General features: G+C 41.9%; 1 protein-coding gene across 1 annotated transcript in view; it reads left to right on the forward strand.

Moving 5' to 3' along the window:
* Nucleotides 1–21,953, forward strand: part of LOC147728131 (THAP domain-containing protein 1-like) — a 55,259-nt gene that overhangs the window by 14,826 nt on the left and 18,480 nt on the right. The window contains exon 2 of the mRNA XM_086962015.1: nt 19,345–19,540. Within this exon, the coding sequence (XP_086818141.1) occupies nt 19,345–19,540 (196 nt within the window). The remainder of the gene's footprint in view (nt 1–19,344; nt 19,541–21,953) is intronic.

Raw genomic sequence — 21,953 nt, forward strand, 5'->3', positions numbered from 1 at the left:
CTTCTGGGAGATCTCAACTTTCACCTTGAAAAGATCAACGACCGCAACACCACCACCCTCTTGGACAACCTCGGACTTAAACAACTGGTCACTTCCCCCACCCACATCGCAGGTCACACACTCGACCCCATCTTCACCTCCAGCAATCATGTCTCCTTCAGCCACACTACGGATCTCCTCTGGACTGACCACAGCTGCGTTCACTTCACCTACAACAAGCCAAAACCCATCAACCACCTCCAACCAACTCTGCAAAGAAACTGGAACAAAATCACCATCGACCAGATCTCCTCATCGCTCCTTCTTAACACCCCAGCCCACTCCTCTAACCCAGACCAAGCCGCCGCCAACTTCACCCTATGGTTATCCAACACCGCCGACACCTTAGCACCACTGAAAAAACGTCAAAGCAAACCTGGCAACAAAAAGGCCTCATGGTTCAACGATGATCTTAAGAAGTCCAAGAAACTCTGCCGCTCCCTTGAAAAGGCCTGGAAAAAAGACCCAACCACTAGCACCAAGGACGCCTTCAAAAAAGCCACCCGCACTCACCACCAACTAATCCGAAAGGCCAAGAAAACAGCTTTCAAGGATCGACTTGACAACAACGCCCACAACAGCAAGGAACTTTTCAACATCGTCAAGGAATTTTCCAATCCCTCGGCCAACTCCAACGACATCACCCCCTCTCAAGTCCTCTGCGACTCCCTAGCCTCATTCTTCCACAACAAGATTGCAGACATCCACAACAGCTTCGACAACCAACCCGGAGACCAACCCACCCAACCATATGCTGAACATTCTCCCCCCGTGAACACCCTTAACGACTGGAACCCAATCTCCACTGAGGACACCATCCGCCTGATGAACTCCATCCACTCAGGATCCCCCACAGACCCATGTCCTCACCACATCTTCAACAAAGCAGACTCCGTCATAGCACCGCACCTCCGAGACGTCATCAACTGCTCCTTCAACTCCGCCACCTTCCCGGAAAACTGGAAACACGCTGAACTCACCGCCCTTCTGAAAAAACCCACAGCGGACCCCACCGAACTCAAAAATTACCGCCCCATTTCGCTCCTTCCATTCCCGGCCAAAGTCATCGAGAAAGCTGTCAACAACCAGCTCGCCGCTTTCCTCGAAGCCAACAAATCCCTCGACTCCTCACAATCTGGCTTCCGAGCAAAACACAGCACTGAGACCGCCCTCATCGCAGCAACAGACGACATTCGAACTCTACTGGACAATGGAGACACAGTCGCCCTCATCCTCCTCGACCTCTCTGCAGCCTTCGACACAGTCTGCCACAGCACCCTTTTACAACGCCTCAGTAACATCGGAATACAAGGAAAAGCACTTGAATGGATCACCTCGTTCCTCACCGGAAGAACCCAGAGAGTCCGCCTTCCACCATTCAAGTCCGAGGCCACTGAAGTCATCTGTGGTGTACCACAAGGATCCTCACTCAGCCCCACCCTCTTCAACGTATACATGAGCCCCCTCGCGGCCATCGCCCGCCAACACAACCTCAACATCATCTCCTACGCGGATGACACTCAACTAATCCTTTCTCTCACCAATGACCCCAGCACCGCCAAAACTAACCTACACGAAGGAATGAAAGAAGTTGCCGAATGGATGAAACACAGCCGTCTGAAACTGAACTCAGATAAAACAGAAGTCCTCATCTTAGGTACATCCCCCTCTGCATGGGACGACACTTGGTGGCCGGAAGCCCTTGGAAAAGCACCCATCCCGACAGACCACGCACGGAACCTAGGCGTCATTCTGGAGTCTTCACTCTCAATGAACAGACAAGTCAGCGCCGTATCCTCATCCTGCTTCAACATTCTTCGCATGCTCAAAAAAACATTTCGCTGGATCCCCACCGAAAACAGTCACCCATGCTCTGGTCACGAGCCGACTGGACTACGGAAACACCATCTACGCAGGTACTACCGCTAAACTCCAGAAGAAACTCCAACGAATCCAAAACGCCTCAGCCAGGATCATATTAGACATCCCGCGCAACGAACACATCTCTGGTCACCTGAAAGACCTCCACTGGCTACCCGTCAATAAGAGAATCACTTTCCGACTGCTAACCCACGCACACAAATCACTCTACGACATCGGACCAGATTGCCTCAACTCACGACTGTCCTTCTACACCCCCTCCCGCCAACTACGTTCTTCCAGCCAAGCCCTCGCCACTGTACCTCGCATCAACAAGACCACCATGGGAGGCAGATCCTTCTCATACCTGGCTGCTAAAACATGGAACTCACTCCCCACTTACCTTCGCCTTACCCAAAACCACCTAGCATTCAGAAAGCAACTTAAAACGTGGATATTTGACAAGTAATCCTCCTCCCCTTCCTAAGCGCCTTGAGACCCTCTGGGTATGTAGTGCGCTATATAAATTCTTTGACTTGACTTGACTTGACTTGACACATTGGGCACAGGAAACCGGTCATTGTACTACACTCCCCTAGAGTCAGTCGGGTAAGACCAAGCTATATTGTAGTTTCGAAGTTGTAATGGATGTTTAATTATTTTGCCTTGTTGAGTTCACATCCTACACTTAAAATAAAGTTGTTAAAAAAAGTAACTAAACACCACAACACCCCCCCTGGAACTTTCAAACAGTAGTGATGGTATCAACCCAAGGGGAAGGTGACTGGGCCAAATAACAAGCTAAAACAAAATAACATAGAAGATTAGTTGCAAGTCTCTTTGTGGAATAAAAAAAAGACTTATTAGTTCTCAGTCTGCTTATTCTTTTGAAGTTGTCCTGCGTTTCTTCCACAATTTCTCTCTTCACCGATCCAAACTTTGGGATTTGTAGTGGGTACTCTAGGCTCATAATTCACCATTTCATTCTATCCCTGCGTTGCTTGATCCTAGCCATACCTGATAGCAATGGATTATTAATGAATTGTGTTAGTTTGAGAATGCCCAGTTTAACTCTCTCTCTTAATGACACTTACCATAGTTCATTTAGACTGAAAATTCCTTGAATCCCTTGATGCCAATTGTATTTCTTCCTGGCCAAAATCTGCATGAGTTAGAACCTCCTTAACAAGAACACAGGGCAATGCTTGCCACGATTCACTCGAGTTGCGTCTATGCTGCGACAGCCTTCTTGTGCTTACTTCTCTCCAAGAACTATAACAACATGCTTACACGGAACAGTCTTACAGCAAACAAATTGTGCCATGTGTCATAAAAACGTAAATAAGCTGTACGTTTCTCTAATATGACCAACAAAATACACAATTGCTGCAATCTGCGTTGCCTCAATATTATTTTTAGATATTGTCATGTCATACAACCTACAGGGGTGAACGTTTTCTCGATGTTTTGCTTTCTTGCCAGAAACAAATTCTAGTAAGCTTTTTTTCCTTTTATACCCAATTACCCAATTAGACTTTTGTAACTCTGTGCAGAGGTCACAGACATAAGCCCTCCTCATGCAATCCTTGTTGTGTAAAAATGCTAAAGGACCCTTAGTAGTCAAATAGCCGACTCAGTGTTCCAGTTGTAGTTTAGTTTCTTCCAGCCTCTAGAAACAGGCACTTCTCGAACAGGCCCAGCACTGCTGCACCAACCACTAATCTTCAGATACTCGATGTGCAGCATCACAGATCTGAATTGTGTGATTTATAAAGCAGTCCAGCAAATATGGCCATCAAGACTGTCCGGTTCTCGTTCAACCCACTAATTTTGTGAGACTTCCCAAATCGGGAGTTGTCTTTTCAGTTCACACACTAGTGTGAAATGATGCTGTGGCACTCTAGGATGGGCTAAATTCATTTCTGGGTCTCGCTTTCCAGACAGCACAAGCTGTTTGGTTACGAAAGACCCATTGTGAACTTTCATTGGGCTTTCAGCCCAACCTTTGCTTACCATCGGTTGGCTTTATTGTCATGCTCATTTGCTTTCTTCTTATTTGATGGCTTCCTCTTCTTGTGTTTGCCCCTCCTCTGGACCATCCAGCGGTGGCGCTTGCACAATGGCGGAGGAGCCTCGCCCCTCTGAGAATGAAGAATACAATTATAAAACAATTTAATTATCTTTTTATTTTTCACTGGCAGCTAATGCTGCGGAGTTTAGGGTGGGTCCAGTCAATCCTCTCAACACTAGCCAAGGGCTGGGAGGAGGAGTGGTGGGCACTTGTAAGTGCACATCAGTTTGCGGCCAAACAGACACACACAGTTAATATTTGAAATGGCACAGGCTCCAAGTCCCTTTGTGAGCGCCTAACCAGGCTGCTCAGACCAATCCAGGCGCTGCTTTACCAGCGTGAGAGCAGCATCTGGATTGGGTTGGGAGTCTGGGAGCCTGTGCTGGCCCAGGGGCTTCCAGAAGAAAGGAGCACCAACGTGTCCGGCAGGAGTGGCAGCGGGAGAAGCAGGTAAGTGTGTTAATTTTTTTTTAATTATATGCCCCCTGCGTTGCCCATCATTTTATTTTGGCAGCAGCCACTGCTAGGACCATCCCTTTTTACAATCCTTTTGATTGGTTGACTTGTGTCCTTTCAAGTTCACATTTGGGGAACTACTCTTTTCTTTTTCCTTTAGCACTCTTAGAGTGCAGGTGTTTTGCAACTCTCTCCTTCACATGCTGACCCCTCCCCCTCCTAGGCAGCATGTAGCTCTCAACCCCTCTCAGCGTGTCTGTAAATGCAAGACAACAGGGATAGTTGTGCTGTGCTATGTCTGAAGTGCATAATTTAAGGGTTCTTTTTGTTGTATCTCCTGCTTACCACATGTTGCTTGAAAGCACAAGCATTAACACAACACTTTTATGGTGCAAGAGGAAGGGCCATTGAGCTGCATTCATTCAGCTAGAGTTTGATGCAAAAGGTGAACTTAGAATGACATTTCTCCAGGTGGACCATAAATCTACTCCCTGGGCTATTATAGAGAACCAAATGAGTGAATCTTTTGGAAAGTAAATTAGGTCTTTGAAAGCGTCCCCCTTCACATTCTGACACTTTTTTACTGTTAGGTCGAAGCCTGCATTGCAGCATATGCGCTGTCACAGGCGAGAGTTCTTGTTAGCAAGAAGGGGCATGAAACCACGCCCCTTCTTCCATTGGCCGGCCACGCGAAACGGAGGCCTGCCACTGGACAAAGCCTGTGTTCGGATGATTTGTCCGGCTGTGATCCCGCCTCTCGAGGACTGGGTGACGTGACTTACGGTGTCGCAAGCGTATTTTCTAAAATATCGCCATGGCAACCATGAGTCAGGTCACCAGTCCGGGAGGGGCGAGATTCATTATCGCATTTCCGGCTATTTTTTTTTTTCTTTGCATTTTTGCAGTCATTCCTGCACGTTCCTCGGCGGTGGAGGAGGTAGGGGAGAGGCGGTGCTGGTTATTTTTATATATCTTCGCTTTTCCCGCGCGCAGCTCAAGTTCACAGATTTCATGGAAGCTGTGAAGCTGTTGAATTTTGCACTCGGCAGGTCGCACGTCTTCGAGAACCTACTTAACATCAGATTACATTAAAAAACACACACACAAGGCTCGCAGCTTCACAAAGACACGCCATCCTCACATTCCAGGAACTCGTGTTGTTCGCTGACCGGCAAGCTTACTCATGCTGAACTTGATATATTTGAAATTGGTCAATGTTATATATTTGAAATTGGTCAATGTTATAAACACTCTGATGTTATTGTAAACTGTACTGTGAAAATCACTGAAATTTGTCGACACCTGATATCTCTCGAAAAGTGGACAAATCTATGAAAGGGATACGTCTGGCTCCAAAATACGTACATTACAGACTGACAACAATTCCCAGAATACGACAAGGTCCCTTGCCTACGTGCCAGCTTTTCAGGACAGGAAGGTGGGAGATTTTGAAAAACAAAAACAAACATGGGAATCTATTTTCCCCATTTACTTCTATTGAAGCAAAGCAATTTCTGCGGAATACAGCCAAAATAAAGGGAGTGCCTGAATCAGTCCTATTGGCACATAGGCCCTTAACCTTCCATAGCTTTGATATCCTGTAGCCACCTAGTTGCAATACATTCAAAATAACAAATCTCTAAATCATTTCAAACGAAATGGCATTGTGATGGGGCTGCTGTGCCAATAAATATAAATTTGTCTTGGTAGCAAGCCTGAAATCACTGGGGGTCCTCAACGTTTTAAACAGGAGCAGCACCGAGGCTGAGATTACACAGAGCCTCATACATATACATTCAAAACCATTTTGAAGAGGTTGGCATCTGTCATTTTGTATAGAGCATGGTGAGTCTTCTTCTAATAACAGTGACCTACTAGGTTACTGAAATGTCTCAATACCTGGAAAACTGAAGAATCAACACAGGTGCTGACGTGGAATATCACCTAAGTGAGAGTGGTGTCAACTTGTACATTCACAATCTCATCCTCCTATATATTCCTCTCAGTGAGTGAAGCCCTCCGCTCTAGAGAGGTCTTTTTTCTACATGCCAGTCACGTCTTAAGTGTACATACTCTGTGAGCTATGCAAGTCCATACAACTCTGCCCTGCTGGATCTGCTCTTCGGGAAACGGAAGACTGTATATACGCCTTTTGTGAGAGAGGGACGCTTGCTTTGCTCAGGCTACACAGGCAAAATAATACAACATGGAGTACAATGGAGAAGCACACAGGCGAGAGCGAGCAACATGAGTGCAGATGGGTGGAGATAAGCACATGGGTGAGAGAAAGCTACTTGCTTGGTGTAGAGAAAAACAGATGAGGTAGTGAGATGGAAAACACATGCAGTCTTGAGGAGTGCTTAAACAAAAAGAAACAAGCATTTACAATGCAATAGGTCTCGCATTTGCAAAACTTTGAACTACTGGCATTGTAAATAACAAACCTTTTATTTATGTGTTGGTTTTCAAAATGTATAAATGAAAGGCATTGTCATTTACAATGCCAATAGCTTAAAATGTCGCGAATGCGAGACCTATTGCATTGCAAATGCTTGTTTTTAAGTTCTCTTCAGAAATTCCTGAGTAAAAAGTATTTGAAAAAAAGCCATGCCATTCATAAAGACTAAAAACCTTGACTTCAGTGTACAGTTTTGAGATACCATAGATACCATAAGATATGTATTTGCTTTTCCTCTACTATTTTTAAATGTTTTTTTCTTTCACCTTTTTAAAAGAGTGCTTTACAGGCAAACATTGGCAAATTGAGTGTTGCTACCTGCTCCCCAGAAAAAACAATGATGTAATGAATGGAAATGCTATCTTCTCTATTTCCAGAGCCCATTTTGTTTGTCTGTCGGACATGAGGGTGGCCCTGAATTTGTGTCTCTTTTTTTTTTTTTTTTTTTTAAATCCTCATATTGCGGGTTATGCAGAAAGAAAGGTGATTGGGAGTCCGACAGTATCCGAGCGGTTGTACCTCCAAAACTGCCCCCAATCGTCTATCGAGGAGTACAAAGGGGTGTGTCTTATTCTCGTTCTAGTCAGGTTCCTTCCGCACACCTTTATCTTGCTCAATAATTCCTTTTTCTGGAGATTTCTGACCCTTAGGGAGTTTGACAGACTTCAAGTCATGCCAGGAATTATTGTTCCGCTTAATCATTGGAATCAAAAGAAAAAAAGAAAAAAGAATCAAGAAGCCTCCGACAAGGAGATATTCTAGTTTATCATCTAGAGATGATATAGTTTTCCAAGATCTCCCAATATTTCATATTTTTAAGTTGTTTCCCTTTTCTATCCAGTCTACTAGTTCTTATTACAGCATTTAACCAATTCTCATGGGTTGGTGGTGCTGGTTTTATCCAGTTAATACATATCTCTCTACGTGCCAATAGGATCATAACAAACAGTAAGTTTTCTTGGTGTATATTTAGCTTAATCTGATTTGATTGAGTAGTATGATGTATCCCAAAAATAATTAAGATAATACTCACAGTTATCGGTGTTGCCAGTATTGCAGTTAGTGTCTTACCAATCTCTTGCCAAAATTGTGAAAGCGATGAGCAGTCACCAAACATGTGAATATCATCCACTTTTTCCTCGCCACATTTACTGCACGATTTTACAGCCGATCCTTTAAATTTTGATAATTTTTTGGGTGTCCAATACGCTCTATGTATAGAGAAAAGATGATTCCTTTTTAAAGCTGCGGGCTTTACACACAGCCAACATTTTTCTATTGATTTTTTCCAGTTGTGACATAGATCCAAATCTTCGTTAGGTAGGTCTTTCTTCCATATTTTTTCAGAGATAGTAAGATTTTCTTCTCCGAATTCAATTAGCATCCAATACCATTTTGAGACTTCTTTTTTTAATTCCGTTTCATTCGTCATTTCTGATTCTAAGTTTTCCGGATCTGTTGCTTCCTTCGGGATAGTATTTGCCCAGCTGCTCAATTGATAGTATTTGAACTTTGATATTTTTCGATCTGTAATTACTTGCAAATGTTCCCATGATATTAAAGAATTTTCATATAAAAGTTGTCCCCATTTTTCAATTCCGGATTGTCTGAGTGGGCTTGATAGTGAGGCCTTTAAACAATCTGGGGTGCCTGGTGAATCCCATATTGGAGCCATACTACTGTAATATGGAATCTTCGTGGCAGTTCTTATTTGATTCCAAATCTTAACAGCATTATTCAGAATCTTTAGTTCAACTTTTTTGAAAAATTTGGGGTGGCCAAATTTAAAAAGGAAATGATCTTCATCGTTTGTTAGATGTTGTAAGTAGATTGGGTATGCTTGATGCACCTTCAGCAGAGCTCTAAAATTTTTAAATTGGAAGGCTCTATAGTATTCATATATATCAGGACTTGCTATTCCTCCCTGTTCCTTTTTTCTCCTGAGTTTATTCCATGAGATTCTTGTACTCTTTGCCGACCAAATAAAGCTGGATATTTCACCTTGTATTTTTTTTAGGGCTTCCTTTTTGAATTCTAACGGAATGTTATTAAAAAGATACGTGAATTTGGGAATGATTGACATCTTTATTATATTAGATTTACCTAAGAAACTTAGCGGTAGGCCTGACCAAATTTTAAGGAGTTTTTTCATTTCTTTCGATACTATGTTTAAGTTTGTTTCCGATAATTTTCCAAGATCTTGTGTTATAATGATGCCTAAATATTTTATTTTATCCTTTAAGAGAGGTGAACTTAAGTTCGAGTTCCAGCTCATTATCTCTGTTTTGTCAACATTTATCAAATAACCTGAAACTTTGTCAAATTTGTTCATCGCATCCTCAATCGCTACTTTAGAAGAGTTATAGTTATCGGTAAACACCATTAAATCGTCTTCGTATAACGCGACTTTCTTTGTCCAATTTAGGTATCTAAAAGGTGTTATAATTGATTGGTTTCTGATAGAATAGGCCAAGGGTTCAATATATAAATTGAAAAGTAACGGAGACAAAGGGCAGCCTTGACGTGTGCCTCTCTGAATCTCGATATTATCCGTAAGGTTACCGTTAACTGCTACCCTCGCTCTTGGGTTAGTGTATATTTCCTTTACCATGTGGATAAAGTTTATCCCTAATTTACTTTTTTCTATGATTTTATTTAGAAAAGCCCAGTTAACACGGTCAAAGGCTTTGGCAGCATCGTATGTGATAATCGTGAGAGGTAACTTTTCGCATACAGCTACGTCAATTGTTGCCACTAATTCGTGTGTAATTTCCTGGATTTGTCTGCCCTTTATGAAACCCTTTTGGTCCGGGTTAATTAATTTGGCCATAACTTTTGATAACCTTTTTGCTATTATATTCTTGAACAACTTATAGTCGCAATTTAGGAGTGATATTGGCCTGTACGATGCGCAGTTTTTAGGGCTTTTACCTGGTTTTAATAATATGCTTATCATCGCATCATTCCATGAATCTGGTATCATTTCGTGTCCCAGGTAAGTCTTATTAATTATTTCTGGTAAATGTTCAATTAGTGTGTCTTTTAATGCGATATAAAGTTCATTTGGTAACGCATCTGGCCCCGCAGCTTTTCCTCTCTTTAAATTACTTATGGCACTCCTTAATTCCTCCGCTGTTATTTCAGTGTTCATGAAATTCACTTCTTCGTCTGTCAGACTTGGAAGTTGAATATTTTCTAGATAATTCTTAATTTCTTCCTCTGAAGGATTTGTATCTTCTTTATATATTGACGTAAAAAACTTGGAAAATTCTTGCCTTATTGAAACATCATCTGAGCAAATGGCTGATTGGTCTTGAGTGTTAATGCTTAATATATTATTTCTAGTCTGATCTGACCTCAATTTCCAGGCTAGCATCTTTCCGCAGCCTTCTCCATATTCATGGTTTGCTAGTTTGCTATTCTCCCATTTTTCTTTAATTATATTCTCCAGATAATTTGTCAGGTTCTCTTTTGAGTTGCGATGCTTTTCTTCTAAGTTTTCCCTCAGTTCTTGAGATATATCGCATTCTAGGCGTAGTTCTACTTCTTTAATTCCTGTTTCCAGCTTCTTTATATCCTGTTTTTTTATCTTGTGTTTGTGAGCACCCAAGCTGAGTAGTTTGCCTCTTATTACTGCTTTGTAAGCATCCCACGTTACCCTTTTTTATGTACATACTGCGTTATCTTGAAAATATTGTCGGGAGGTTGTTATGAGTTCCTCCACACATTGTTCGTCTCTAAGAATTGTGCGGTCAACTGTCCACCTATTAGCCAGCTGTAGTTGTGGAAGTGTTATATTTAGCTGAACTGCAGAGTGATCCGATAAGTGCGCAGGTAGGTGTTCAATGCTTTTAACCTTATCTCGCAGATTTTTGTTTAGTAAAAAAAAGTCTATTCTGGATTTGTGTCCTAATTTTTTATTTTGAAAGGTATACGGGTAGTTTTTTACACCTTTTAGCTTCCACATGTCTTCTAAAATTAAGTCTTTTTTGTAGATCCCTAACCATTCCCTCATCTTTGGTAGATTCCATTGTTTTGTTGAAGGGATTCTATCTATTTTAGGGTTTTGTATGAGATTAAAGTCTCCTCCCATGATAATTGGGGTTGGGAATGTTAGAAGTTCAGAGTATAATTTTTTTAAGGGCTCTGGGTCGTCCCTGTTAGGGCCATAATATCCCACAATTGTCAGATTGCGATCTTGGACTTTAACAATTGCCCATCTACCGTTGCTGTCCACTTTATTAGCTTCTATTTTGGCCTTGAGGGATTTCTTTATAATTGCCACCCCCTTTGTATTACATTCTTGTGTTGTATGTATACTTGATCCGATCCAATCCAGGTTTTGTGTCAGTTGAGTCCACTCTGCATTTATTAGATGTGTTTCTTGAAGGATGATGATTTCACTTTCTATTTCCTTCTGATATTCCATAATCCTTCTTCTTCTTGAGGGAGTTTTAAGTCCGTTAACATTCCAAGTTAGAATTTTTATTGATTTCTCCTTTACCATCTTAAATTGTTGTTTCTATTGAGGCAGCCCTTAACTCCCTTACCGTTTTTATATTCCAATTTTGAGGATTTTTTTTTTCCTTTTTTCCCTACTTTGCTCCCCACCCATGTGTATTTACAGAGTTGCATCTTGCGCTTGCGTGTTAATTTGGGTTCCCTCCCTGGGGAAGCCTCCCTTTTTCTTCTTTCGGGTTTTTCCACCCGATTTCGTGCTCTGATTCTCCAGGTATTTCATTCTTTTGATTTTTAATGCGTAAGTGCTTCCCAAATTTGTTATATTATAAATGTTTCTTTGTCTCTGAAAACTTTCCTAGTTCCTTCTTAGTGTTTTTAGTACAAGGAGTTAGTTCCTTTAACTCCTGCATAACTGTATTATTCCTTATTTTGTTTATCAATTTCAATCTGATCTTTTATTAGTTGAATAAGGTTTTCTACCTCTTTTGGCTCCCTTAAGTTGTGCATTTTATTTCGCCACATTATTCTAAGGGCGGCGGGGAATTTCAATTGTACACTTGCTCCGAGAGTTTTCAGCTCCTGCATGTACTGCCCTAGCTCCCATTGCCTATCTTGCGTGGCTTTGCAATTATCTGATCGTATACTAAATGACCAGTTGAGTTTATTGAAATTCCCAATTTTTAGACCCTCACTCAGTATTTTTTCCTTCAGAGAATATGTTCTGAAATTTACCAAGATTTTCTTCGGAGTTTTCTTCTCTTTACTCTTTCTGAATGGGTCTCTGTGGACTCGTTGAATGTCTGCTGCGAAATCGCAGTCTTTTGTCCAGGGGAGGAATTCTTCTAGCAGGGATATTACGTAAGCCTTAATGTCTGCTCCCTCTGAGTTTTCAGGGACATTCAGCACGCGAATATTATTCCTTCTTCCTTGGTTTTCCAAAGATTCTAGTTTCTCCTTGATTGCTTTCTCGTTATCTTTTAACTGTCGTATTTCTTTTTGGTTTGTACATACTTTTTTGCTTAAGGAGCCCAACTCGTTCTCAACCGCAGTGACTCTGACCCCTAGATCATTTAGTTTCTGATCTAAACTTTCAACGACCTCTTGTATTTTATTCTGATTTGCTTCTGAGATCGAAAATTTTTCTCTCATTTCTCCCATTATTTTTTCCATCATTTTATCCAGGCATTGTTCTAGAATATTTTCTGTCTTGCTTTTGTCTATATATTCCATATGTTCCTGCTCTGGCTCGTCCTCTTGGATCTCTTGATCAATTTCAACTTGCGGTGTGGCACTTGAAATTACTTGCGTTTGATGTTCTGGTTGTGGTGACAGGTTTAGTAGTAAAGATGTTTTCAATGGGGAAATCACACTTATGATTGGGGCTGGAGGAGGCGGTGACTGCATATCTACTCCTGTTAGTCTTTCCATGTCTGCAGACTCTTCCAGTTCCTTTTCAAAAGTAGGACTGACGCTCTGATTGTCTGAGTTTAGAGCTAAAAAATGTAAGGGCACTGTGTCCGCTGTATTTGTTATATCTGTTGTGTCAGTCGTGTTATTTGCTATACAGTGACTTCCTCCTCTTACTTGTACCACTTGTTGTATTTTAAAGTATGATCTTAAAGATGGTGTGATCTTTATTTTCTGATCCTTGTTTTTCCTTGACCCTCTGCTTTTTATACTCTCTGTCAATTCCTCTAAGCGTGGGGGGTTTTTCACAGTTTTTTTTTTGTGCTTTTGGGGGTCATACACTTTTTTTTCGTAGGTTGTAGAAGGCTCTGTTTGCTTAAGTTTTGATTCCTGAGGCAAAACGCTGACCTTGTTTCTCCCTCTTCTGATCTCTCTGGTGCAGAGAAAAAAGCTCCAACTCCCTGTATCTTCCTTGTTCTAGATCTTGTGAAATAATTAAAGTGTGGTGGGCTTTTCTCTTTTTTATATTTGACGCTTTTATTTTTTCCCAACGATAAGATGGTGTGGTCGTTGTGAGTTTTTCCTGGGCTTTGTGATAATAGATCTATATTTTCTTGCTTTTCTATTTCATCTTTTTCTGTTGCTGCCTCTGTTCCTCTCTGTTGCTCACTGTGTTTGTATCCTTCTTCTTCCACAATTTCCTTAAGAGAGAGACTTTCACCTCTCTTTTCATTCATCCAGCTGGGAAAATTTGACTGTTTTGTATTTATAGCACTTTCACCAAGTCCTTTTCCACACTTTTTTTCTAATATAAATCTTTGGTTGTGTTTTCCAATGAAAATAGGGCTCCTCGAACTTTCCCAATGCCCCACATTTGAGAGTTCGTAACTACCACATTGTAATGCTCCCGAGTGTTTTGCTCTGATCCCTACCTCCTCTGCACATTCATTTTCATTCACGGCAGAGTTGCACTCTATGTCACCGCTGCCACCGCCGCTTTTACCCCGGAAGAGAAAGCCGACTCTGAGGAGCTTCTTCCTGCAGTTCAGCGCAGCTTCCCGAGCTCTCTTCCACAGTCCAGGGTCAACTGCCGTATCCGGGTCCTGATGCGCCAGAGCCGCGACCCACCCCGTCATGCGGGAACACTGCTGCCTCCTGTTCAGCTCGACCACCCCTCGAGACGCAGCTCAGCAAAGAACACACAAGCGCCGAGCCCGGGAGCACGCCGCTGCCTCTGCCGAACCTCCGCCGCCGAGACTGCTACACCGCTGCCCTCGGCTAAACAAACTTGCATCAAGCAGGTAACGGGGCATCCAGTTATCCGCTGTTTCAGCTATTAATGTGGGCACATAGATTTATTGATTACCTTGCTATAGCGCTAGAGACATATCACGCTTTCTGACTAAATTAAAGCATTGGGAAGCGATTTCAAGCCTGTTTCACCTGGAGTCTCCTATATATTCCCCTCAGTGAGTGAAGCCCCCCGCTCTAGATAGGTCTTTTCTCTACATGTCAGTCACGTCTTAAGTGTACATACTCTGTGAGCTATGCAAGTCCATACAACTCTGCCCTGCTGGATCTGCTCTTCGGGAAACGGAAGACTGTATATACGCCTTTTGTGAGAGAGGGACGCTTGCTTTGCTCAGGCTACACAGGCAAAATAATACAACATGGAGTACAATGGAGAAGCACACAGGCGAGAGCGAGCAACATGAGTGCAGATGGGTGGAGATAAGCACATGGGTGAGAGAAAGCTACTTGCTTGGTGTAGAGAAAAACAGATGAGGTAGTGAGATGGAAAACACATGCAGTCTTGAGGAGTGCTTAAACAAAAAGAAACAAGCATTTACAATGCAATAGGTCTCGAATTTGCAAAACTTTGTGCTACTGGCATTGTAAATAACAAACCTTTTATTTATGTGTTGGTTTTCAAAATGTATAAATGAAAGGCATTGTCATTTACAATGCCAATAGCTTAAAATGTCCCAAATGCGAGACCTATTGCATTGCAAATGCTTGTTTTTAAATTCTGTTCAGAAATTCCTGAGTAAAAAGTATTTTAAAAAAAGCCATGCCATTCATAAAGACTAAAAACCTTGACTTCAGTGTACAGTTTTGAGATACCATAGATACCATAAGATATGTATTTGCTTTTCCTCTACTATTTTTAAATGTTTTTTTCTTTCACCTTTTTAAAAGAGTGCTTTACAGGCAAACATTGGCAAATTGAGTGTTGCTACCTGCTCCCCAGAAAAAACAATGATGTAATGAATGGAAATGCTATCTTCTCTATTTCCAGAGCCCATTTTGTTTGTCTGTCGGACATGAGGGTGGCCCTGAATTTGTGTCTCACTCTTCCCTTCTTTGTGTATAATATAAAACCATGAGGATGACAGTGGTTGGGTAAACAATGGATTTACGAAATACTGAGATCGAAACTGTGGATTCTTTTTTCCCTGGCTCTACCAAATCACAATTTATTTTACGTAATCATTAAATGGAATTTATTTTTTTAGGTCTCTCCTGAGCCAGCGCATGCGATGCTCTGGCGAGACTTTTAGTAAGCAGGCTTCAGAAAATGCTACCTTGTAGCCTAGAGCTTGCGGTTACGCGCGCGGGGGCGCGCAGGCCCTGCTTGTTTTACTTTAGGCGCACGCACCACTCGCGTGCCTGCTGCCGTCACCACCCCGACCCCTCTGCTTGTCCGATTCCATTATCAGAGGGGGACAACTCAGTAAGACTTTGGCTGTGCTTGTTTAACTTTGGGCGGGCGCGCGCACCACTCGCATGTTTGCCGCCGTCGCCACCCCGACCCCCTTGCTTGTTTTACTTGAGGTTTTTCATAGTTGGGACTATGTAAATGTAAATGTAAATGTGGGTGTACTTGTAAAGCGCACTGTGACTCCAAGGAGTATCCTGGCGCTGAAGACCGCTGGGGAACCCGTCCTGGTTTTCCCAGTGAGATAGTCCCTTTCTGGGTATCTCCAAGGTGAAACCAGGCATCCCCGGCGTCTGTGGGGGGCCATTTTAGAGATGAGGCAAGCTTAATGCCCAGAGTTGCCGAGTGTGTTCCCTGGTTAGAGTAGGCACTGAGGAGAGAATTATCGAGTCCGTTTGACCCTGGTCCATGACCCTGCCGTGTCGGGAATTGAACCCTGGTCCCGGGCCGTTCTCTGCTTACAGGTCTGCCGCCTCTAACCAGTGAGCCACACCTATGCCAAGTCGTGTTGTTGTTAGACTGCTTTAAAATGGTATATAGGCGACAATATTTATGAAAAGCGTAAAAAATGCTTTACATACCTATACAAGCCAGATTGTATTTCATGTTTTTAGTGTTGCACATAGTGAGTGCAATCAGGCAAGATGGAGGCCATTAGAGGGGTGAATTAATATACACGTGATAACCAGGAACCCAGCCTCACTCTGACCCTCTCACTTGGTGGGGGAAAAAGCAGATTGGGCGGGCCCATCCAGTTCACTGTGTCCTCTCCCTGTCCTAACTTTCCTGTTCTTTTCTCGAGCCTCACTTCTCCCCTCTTGTTATCTCTCTTTTGTGTCTTTCTTGTCTCACTCGCTCTCTATCAAACCCTCTTTCCCGTTACTACTTCTCTTTTCTTCCCTAAGTTACTTTGCATTGTCCCTTCCCCTATAGTCCTCTTTCTTCTCTCTCATCTGTTTTCCATCTGTTTTCATGTTTTATCTCCCCGTTTCTTTACCTGCGCCATGTTCCCAGCTCTTTTTGAATGCAATAAGTTTGTCTCTTTTGCCCGTACTTCTTTTTCCTTGACTCTTCCCTTCTCTTTCCACACGTTTGCTCTTTCCGCTAACCCTGATCTGTCTTCCCTTTCATGTCCCACCTCCTGTCAGGACAGACAGACTCTTTCATAGATGTAAAGAGACTGGCCCAGTCAGCCACATATGCCCTATATTATCCGCCTGGCTGGCAGCTCACAGTTGTTTCAAATTCTTTTGATGAACAGCTGAGAGTTGAAATTGGAAAGAGAAAGTGACGGTTATTAGGGGCCGGCCCGGGTAGCAGTTGTCCCCTCCTTCCTCGTGCGCTCACTCACTTGCTCCCCCAACCTCTCTTCCTCTCGCAAGGGAATCTATTGAATTAGAGAACGGGAAAAGTTTCAATTGTACCCGAATTTGTGTATTTTTTTTCTTGAGAAATTCAACTAAAGTTATGCAGAATGAGATTTTTAGCACTAAATGTGGTTTGCTGTTAAATCACGATTATTTTCAAGCCATACTTCGCATACAAATGTCACATCCTTGTCTGTAGACTGGTTAGAGCAGATTGATCCTGTCACAATAAAAAACAAGCATTAGCATAGCCAATAGGTCTCGCTTTTGGGACCTTATAAGTGTTTAGCCATGCAACACTTGATGTTGTTGCACCAAGGATATTGTGCTGGATAACTAAACACATATAAGGTCCCAAAGGCTAGACCTATTGGCTATGCCAATGCTTGTTTAGAATTTGCTTCCTAGTATTGTGTGGTCACATATATTTTGAATCTTTGTTTAGTGCAGAAAGATGGTTTTGTTCCGCTGTCTGTATAATCAGTATTTACTCACAGCAGCTGAACACAAGGCCTTTTTTTTGCCTTTTCCATTACACCTTTGTGTACGACTGGATATGTGTTTGAATGAATTCTCAGTATTACGTATTTGTGTTATGTGGTATAGGGATTGCTACGTGTACACTCCTTTCTCAAACAAGACAATAAACAATATCATGCTGCGCTGTTCAAGTTTAATATAAAGCTTACCTCTTCGAGTAACTTCCAAGTTTACAGTGGAGGTGCTTGTTACGCATTGAAATCATTGTATGGCAGTTGACGACAGTGTGTTAAAATCAAGAATCTGGCTTGCAATCCAAGTCATGGCCCCAAAGCTGTGATTTCTTGCCTTAAAAACTACTACCTCCATAGGTCACATGCAAGCATAATAACAGGTGTAACATGCAAAGTTATTAGAATAATATGTGAAGTTTCTTCACTGTAAAACATTTTGTATGGTAGCAAAACATTCAGTGAGAAAATCGGTGTCTTTCTGAATGTTTGTCTTGAAAGGTATGTCATTTGCATGTCTTTTGAAAGCCTGTCCGCATGCATAATAAGACAATTACTGACCGCCACTTTACTACCAACGATTATTGACAGTGAGTAAGCCTACCCTGGTCAGTTAGTACATATCTTGGACTAATACCAAGTTGGGGCTTACAAAAGGGTTTTTAGTCTTCCATTGTATGTTTGGAGCTGCCTGATGAGGCTGGAATTTGGGCTGGTTCCCCAAATGTGGGCGAGTAAGGCGTCCTTTGTAAATTACTACCATAGAATAATGAAGGCGCCGGCCAATACATTGAAAGCAGCTCTCCAGCCCATCTTCGTTCAAAGCAGGAACCCTTGGTCCCAATATTAACCACGCTCGATCAACACCCTTCAAATTGACCAAAATGTGTTAAACAGCTCATAACTTGCATGCTTAAACATGCCCTGAAAAAACAAATTAAAACGCTATCCAATGCAAGCGACATGGACAAGCTTGAAAACTCAGGCAAGCTGTGGGCTGTTGTAAGTCAGTGTACAACCAGACTCCCTTACACCACAAACCTGTTTGTCTAGTGCACTTCATAAAGGCAGCATAAAACAAATCCTGTTTGCCCGGCTAATGGGCTTACAGACCAATGAACTTAATCCAAGATGGCAGTCCCTTACAAAAACTGCCAACTTAGCAGTTTTAAATATGAGTCTTTTAACCACCTGCTTTGCTGCTATCCCGTTCTTCTGACACCATGCCATAGATTGCTAAAACCACTCTTCATCGCCCATGGTGCTCAATCATCCAATGAGGCCGCAAATTTGGTGTTTACCATCAAGGAGCTGATGGAACTGGCAAAATTCGGCAAATAAATTAATATTATGCAGGTTCGCCTAGAAGATGTAAGCAGTGGCACCAATTTTCACCCTGAGCCCACAGGCTGATTGACAATAACTAAGCCAGACTGGCAAGGCTGATCCACCTGCTTAGCCCAAAAACGAGTGTACCAAAGTAACTTAAAGCCCAGTAGGCTAAAGACGCTAAGCTGTTACAAATGGCTCCAACACCCAGTGTCGGTTGCGAGGGGCGAACACTAGTTGATTATATGTATTTTAAATTGGATTAAATTGATTTTTTAAAGATGCTGTTTGTACTTACCCAATATTGATAACTTCCAGCTCATACCATGTACATCAGATTCGAGTTCTGCACTTTAATACCTGACTTAGTCAGTCTGTTTCAACTGTATTTCTTGGGTTTTAATGATTTTACGCATCAGTGCTTTTACAATTTGGAATATAGTACTCTTATATTGTAAACATTTGTATTAATCACACAATAAAGGCTTTTTGTACCACTTGTATGCTCAAATTACTTTCTAATGTGAATATTATCAAATACAAGAATAAGTAGAAAATGTTGGCTCAACGGAAAACATTCGTAGGTAATTAAATGTGCTTGTCATTTAGCAAACACATTCTATTTAAATGTCTAAATTTAAAATAATGCCTTTTGAGCCATATTATAATTTCTTTTTTTTTTATAGATTCCCTCTAGATGCAGAGAGAAGGAAAAAATGGTTGTGCCAACTGAACAGGAAGAATTACACTCCAAGCCGGCATACGTTTTTGTGTTCCAAGCACTTTGAAGACTTTTGGTTTGATAGAACGGGGCAGACAATCCGTTTGAGAGAAAACGCTGTGCCGACAATATTTTCTTTTCCAAAAAATACTCGAAAAAAGGTATTTGAAATAACAAATAGACATTTATATATATGAGCACTTTCCATCTTTATATGAGGTTTGCATTTTCAAAGAAATGAACGAAGAAGAATTGTTTTCACTCTAAATAAAAGGTACACATTGGAAGTATCACTTGAGGGCACACGTGATGGCCAGATGGTCTTTTATTCAATGTGCCTCTGTGAGTGCTTCTTCCTCCATCTATGCATGAATACATGTAACTGGAAGTCTTCTGTTGTATACAGTTTTACAAATTCCCCCAGCCCCTGTGGTTATAACAAAAAAGCATAGTTCCTTAGTATTCATTTACCACAGCATTTGCTGGGCGAGACAGCAAATGCGCAAAGCAAACTGAGCTAGGGCTTCGGTCCATCTCTGTGTTCTAACTTGACCTGAGCCATGAAAAGAATTTTGCATGTAAACTATAAAATAATCGTCATTAAAAATATTATACTTTTTGGAATAAAAAAGTTATTTCTTTAACAGTTTATCTTTTTGAGAGCCCGGTGTTGACATTAAGGGGCCGTTTACAATGCGCCCTGTAAAGGCTCTGATCGTCGGTCGGAGCCTTTCCGGGCCACATCGTAATCAGCTCCTCAGTTTTCTTCCTGACCGCTGCATTATAATGCTGGCGGTCGGAAACTAAACCGGCCGGTCATTCGGTCTGGCTTACAACAGGCTCAAGGAGCCCGTTGGCCAGTCGGAACCGGCTCATAATCCCAAAGGGCGGGCCATTCTGCCTTTGGGATTACGATGCACAGTTTTCGGCTATGAAACCATGTCAGAAAGCGTGTTTGGGGGCCACAGCAGGGCACCCTTAGGTGTGCGGCCTCCAGTTGGGGGCCCTCTGTTGATCCATGCAGTGATGACCAGCTCCTCCCATTTTCCTATGGGAGCATGTATTGCAGCAGGTTTATGGCTGTAATGCATGCTCCCATAGGGAAATGCAGGAATGCAACCAAATAGTTGTCGGTCGGTCCCAGGACTGAGTCGGTGTAATGCGGAAGCAATTCTGCCCGACAGCGAAATCGGCCCTAAGTGTTTTCTAACATGAATTTCGAAGCATGTAAGAAAATCCCAATACCCTAATTCTATTTTCATGAGACAACAAAGGAAAACGTTTGTCTTGTGGACTGTATATAGCCAAACAAACAATGTTTGTAGCAATATTATTGATTATTAAACCATAAATAGATGGGTCTGTTACTCCAAGGTACTTTCAAATTTGTTGCTCAAAGAAAATGAAACACAGTCAAATAAAAAAAACATCCCTAGGAACACACAATTCGGTCAGGTGAAGAAGCAGAAGTTTGAGCCCAGATTTCTTTGTCTGTACAGTTTAACCTATAGATGGATGTTGTCTTTAATTTCACAACTAACAACAAAGTGTATTATTTTGTCTTCAGTTTTCTATCATGAGCAAAATTAGAAACTATGATCATTAATATATATATATTGTATGGCAACCAATTTAATGCTAGCTACCCCTCCGTGAGGTGATTCATGCGCTTTATAAATTAAATAAATAAATAAATACAATATGCAAACAATTATTCTGAATAAAAAAAATCTGTACTTGAAGCTTAAGGGTATTAAGGGTAGTATTAGCTTCCTTTTCCTAAGCCCTTCAAAGCTCCAGAATCATTCCTTGCCATCTTTGTTACCACCACTCTGGCAGTATCTTATCTTCGAACAAATGTACTTCTTGTCTTTGACAACCTCAACTTGGCACCAGCATCCGTACTGAATCACTTGTCTTCTGCGCTACCATAGGGGACCGTTAAAGGGTTGTTCGGCCTCCGGATAAGTGACTACTACTATTGGAGCCAAAAAGCCCTTCTAAACTTTGAGGTATTTTTCTCTGACTGCGTTCTGGACATTCTTATTTTGCACTGTGTCAGATGGCCTTTGGTGTGACAAGATGAGTGGCTAAGTGCTTGTCCCACCTTAACTACAAACAAGCATTTGCAATGCAATAGGTCTTGCATTTATGAGAGTTTGAGCTATTGCAGTTGTAAATGACAATGCCAATAGCTTAATCTCTCACAATTGCGAGACCTATTGCATTTCAAATGCTATTTATGGAAAAGCACCCTATGCCGCGCTTTCACATTAATGACGGCGAAGCCCCTTTCTTTAGATGATCCGGTCCTAAAGAAAGTGACATGGCCAACATTAACGTAAAAGCCCCCTATGGGGTGCTTGTAAACCAAAAAGACTATATAGTAAGAAAAATAACGCAATTTGGTCGCGTTCGAGCCGCAAACAACAAACTAAAGGCATGGCCACAACTGTATCAGTGTGGTGTGCCGTGCTAGGAAACAAAAAATAAAGCGTTGGGGGAACAGCATGTGAAACCATTTAACCAAATAGTGCATGGAGGCTGTAATTAAAGCCTACTGAGTAACAACAC

The sequence above is a fragment of the Lissotriton vulgaris genome, chromosome 3_1, assembly GCF_964263255.1.
Source record: "Lissotriton vulgaris chromosome 3_1, aLisVul1.2, whole genome shotgun sequence".
NCBI lineage: Eukaryota > Metazoa > Chordata > Amphibia > Caudata > Salamandridae > Lissotriton > Lissotriton vulgaris.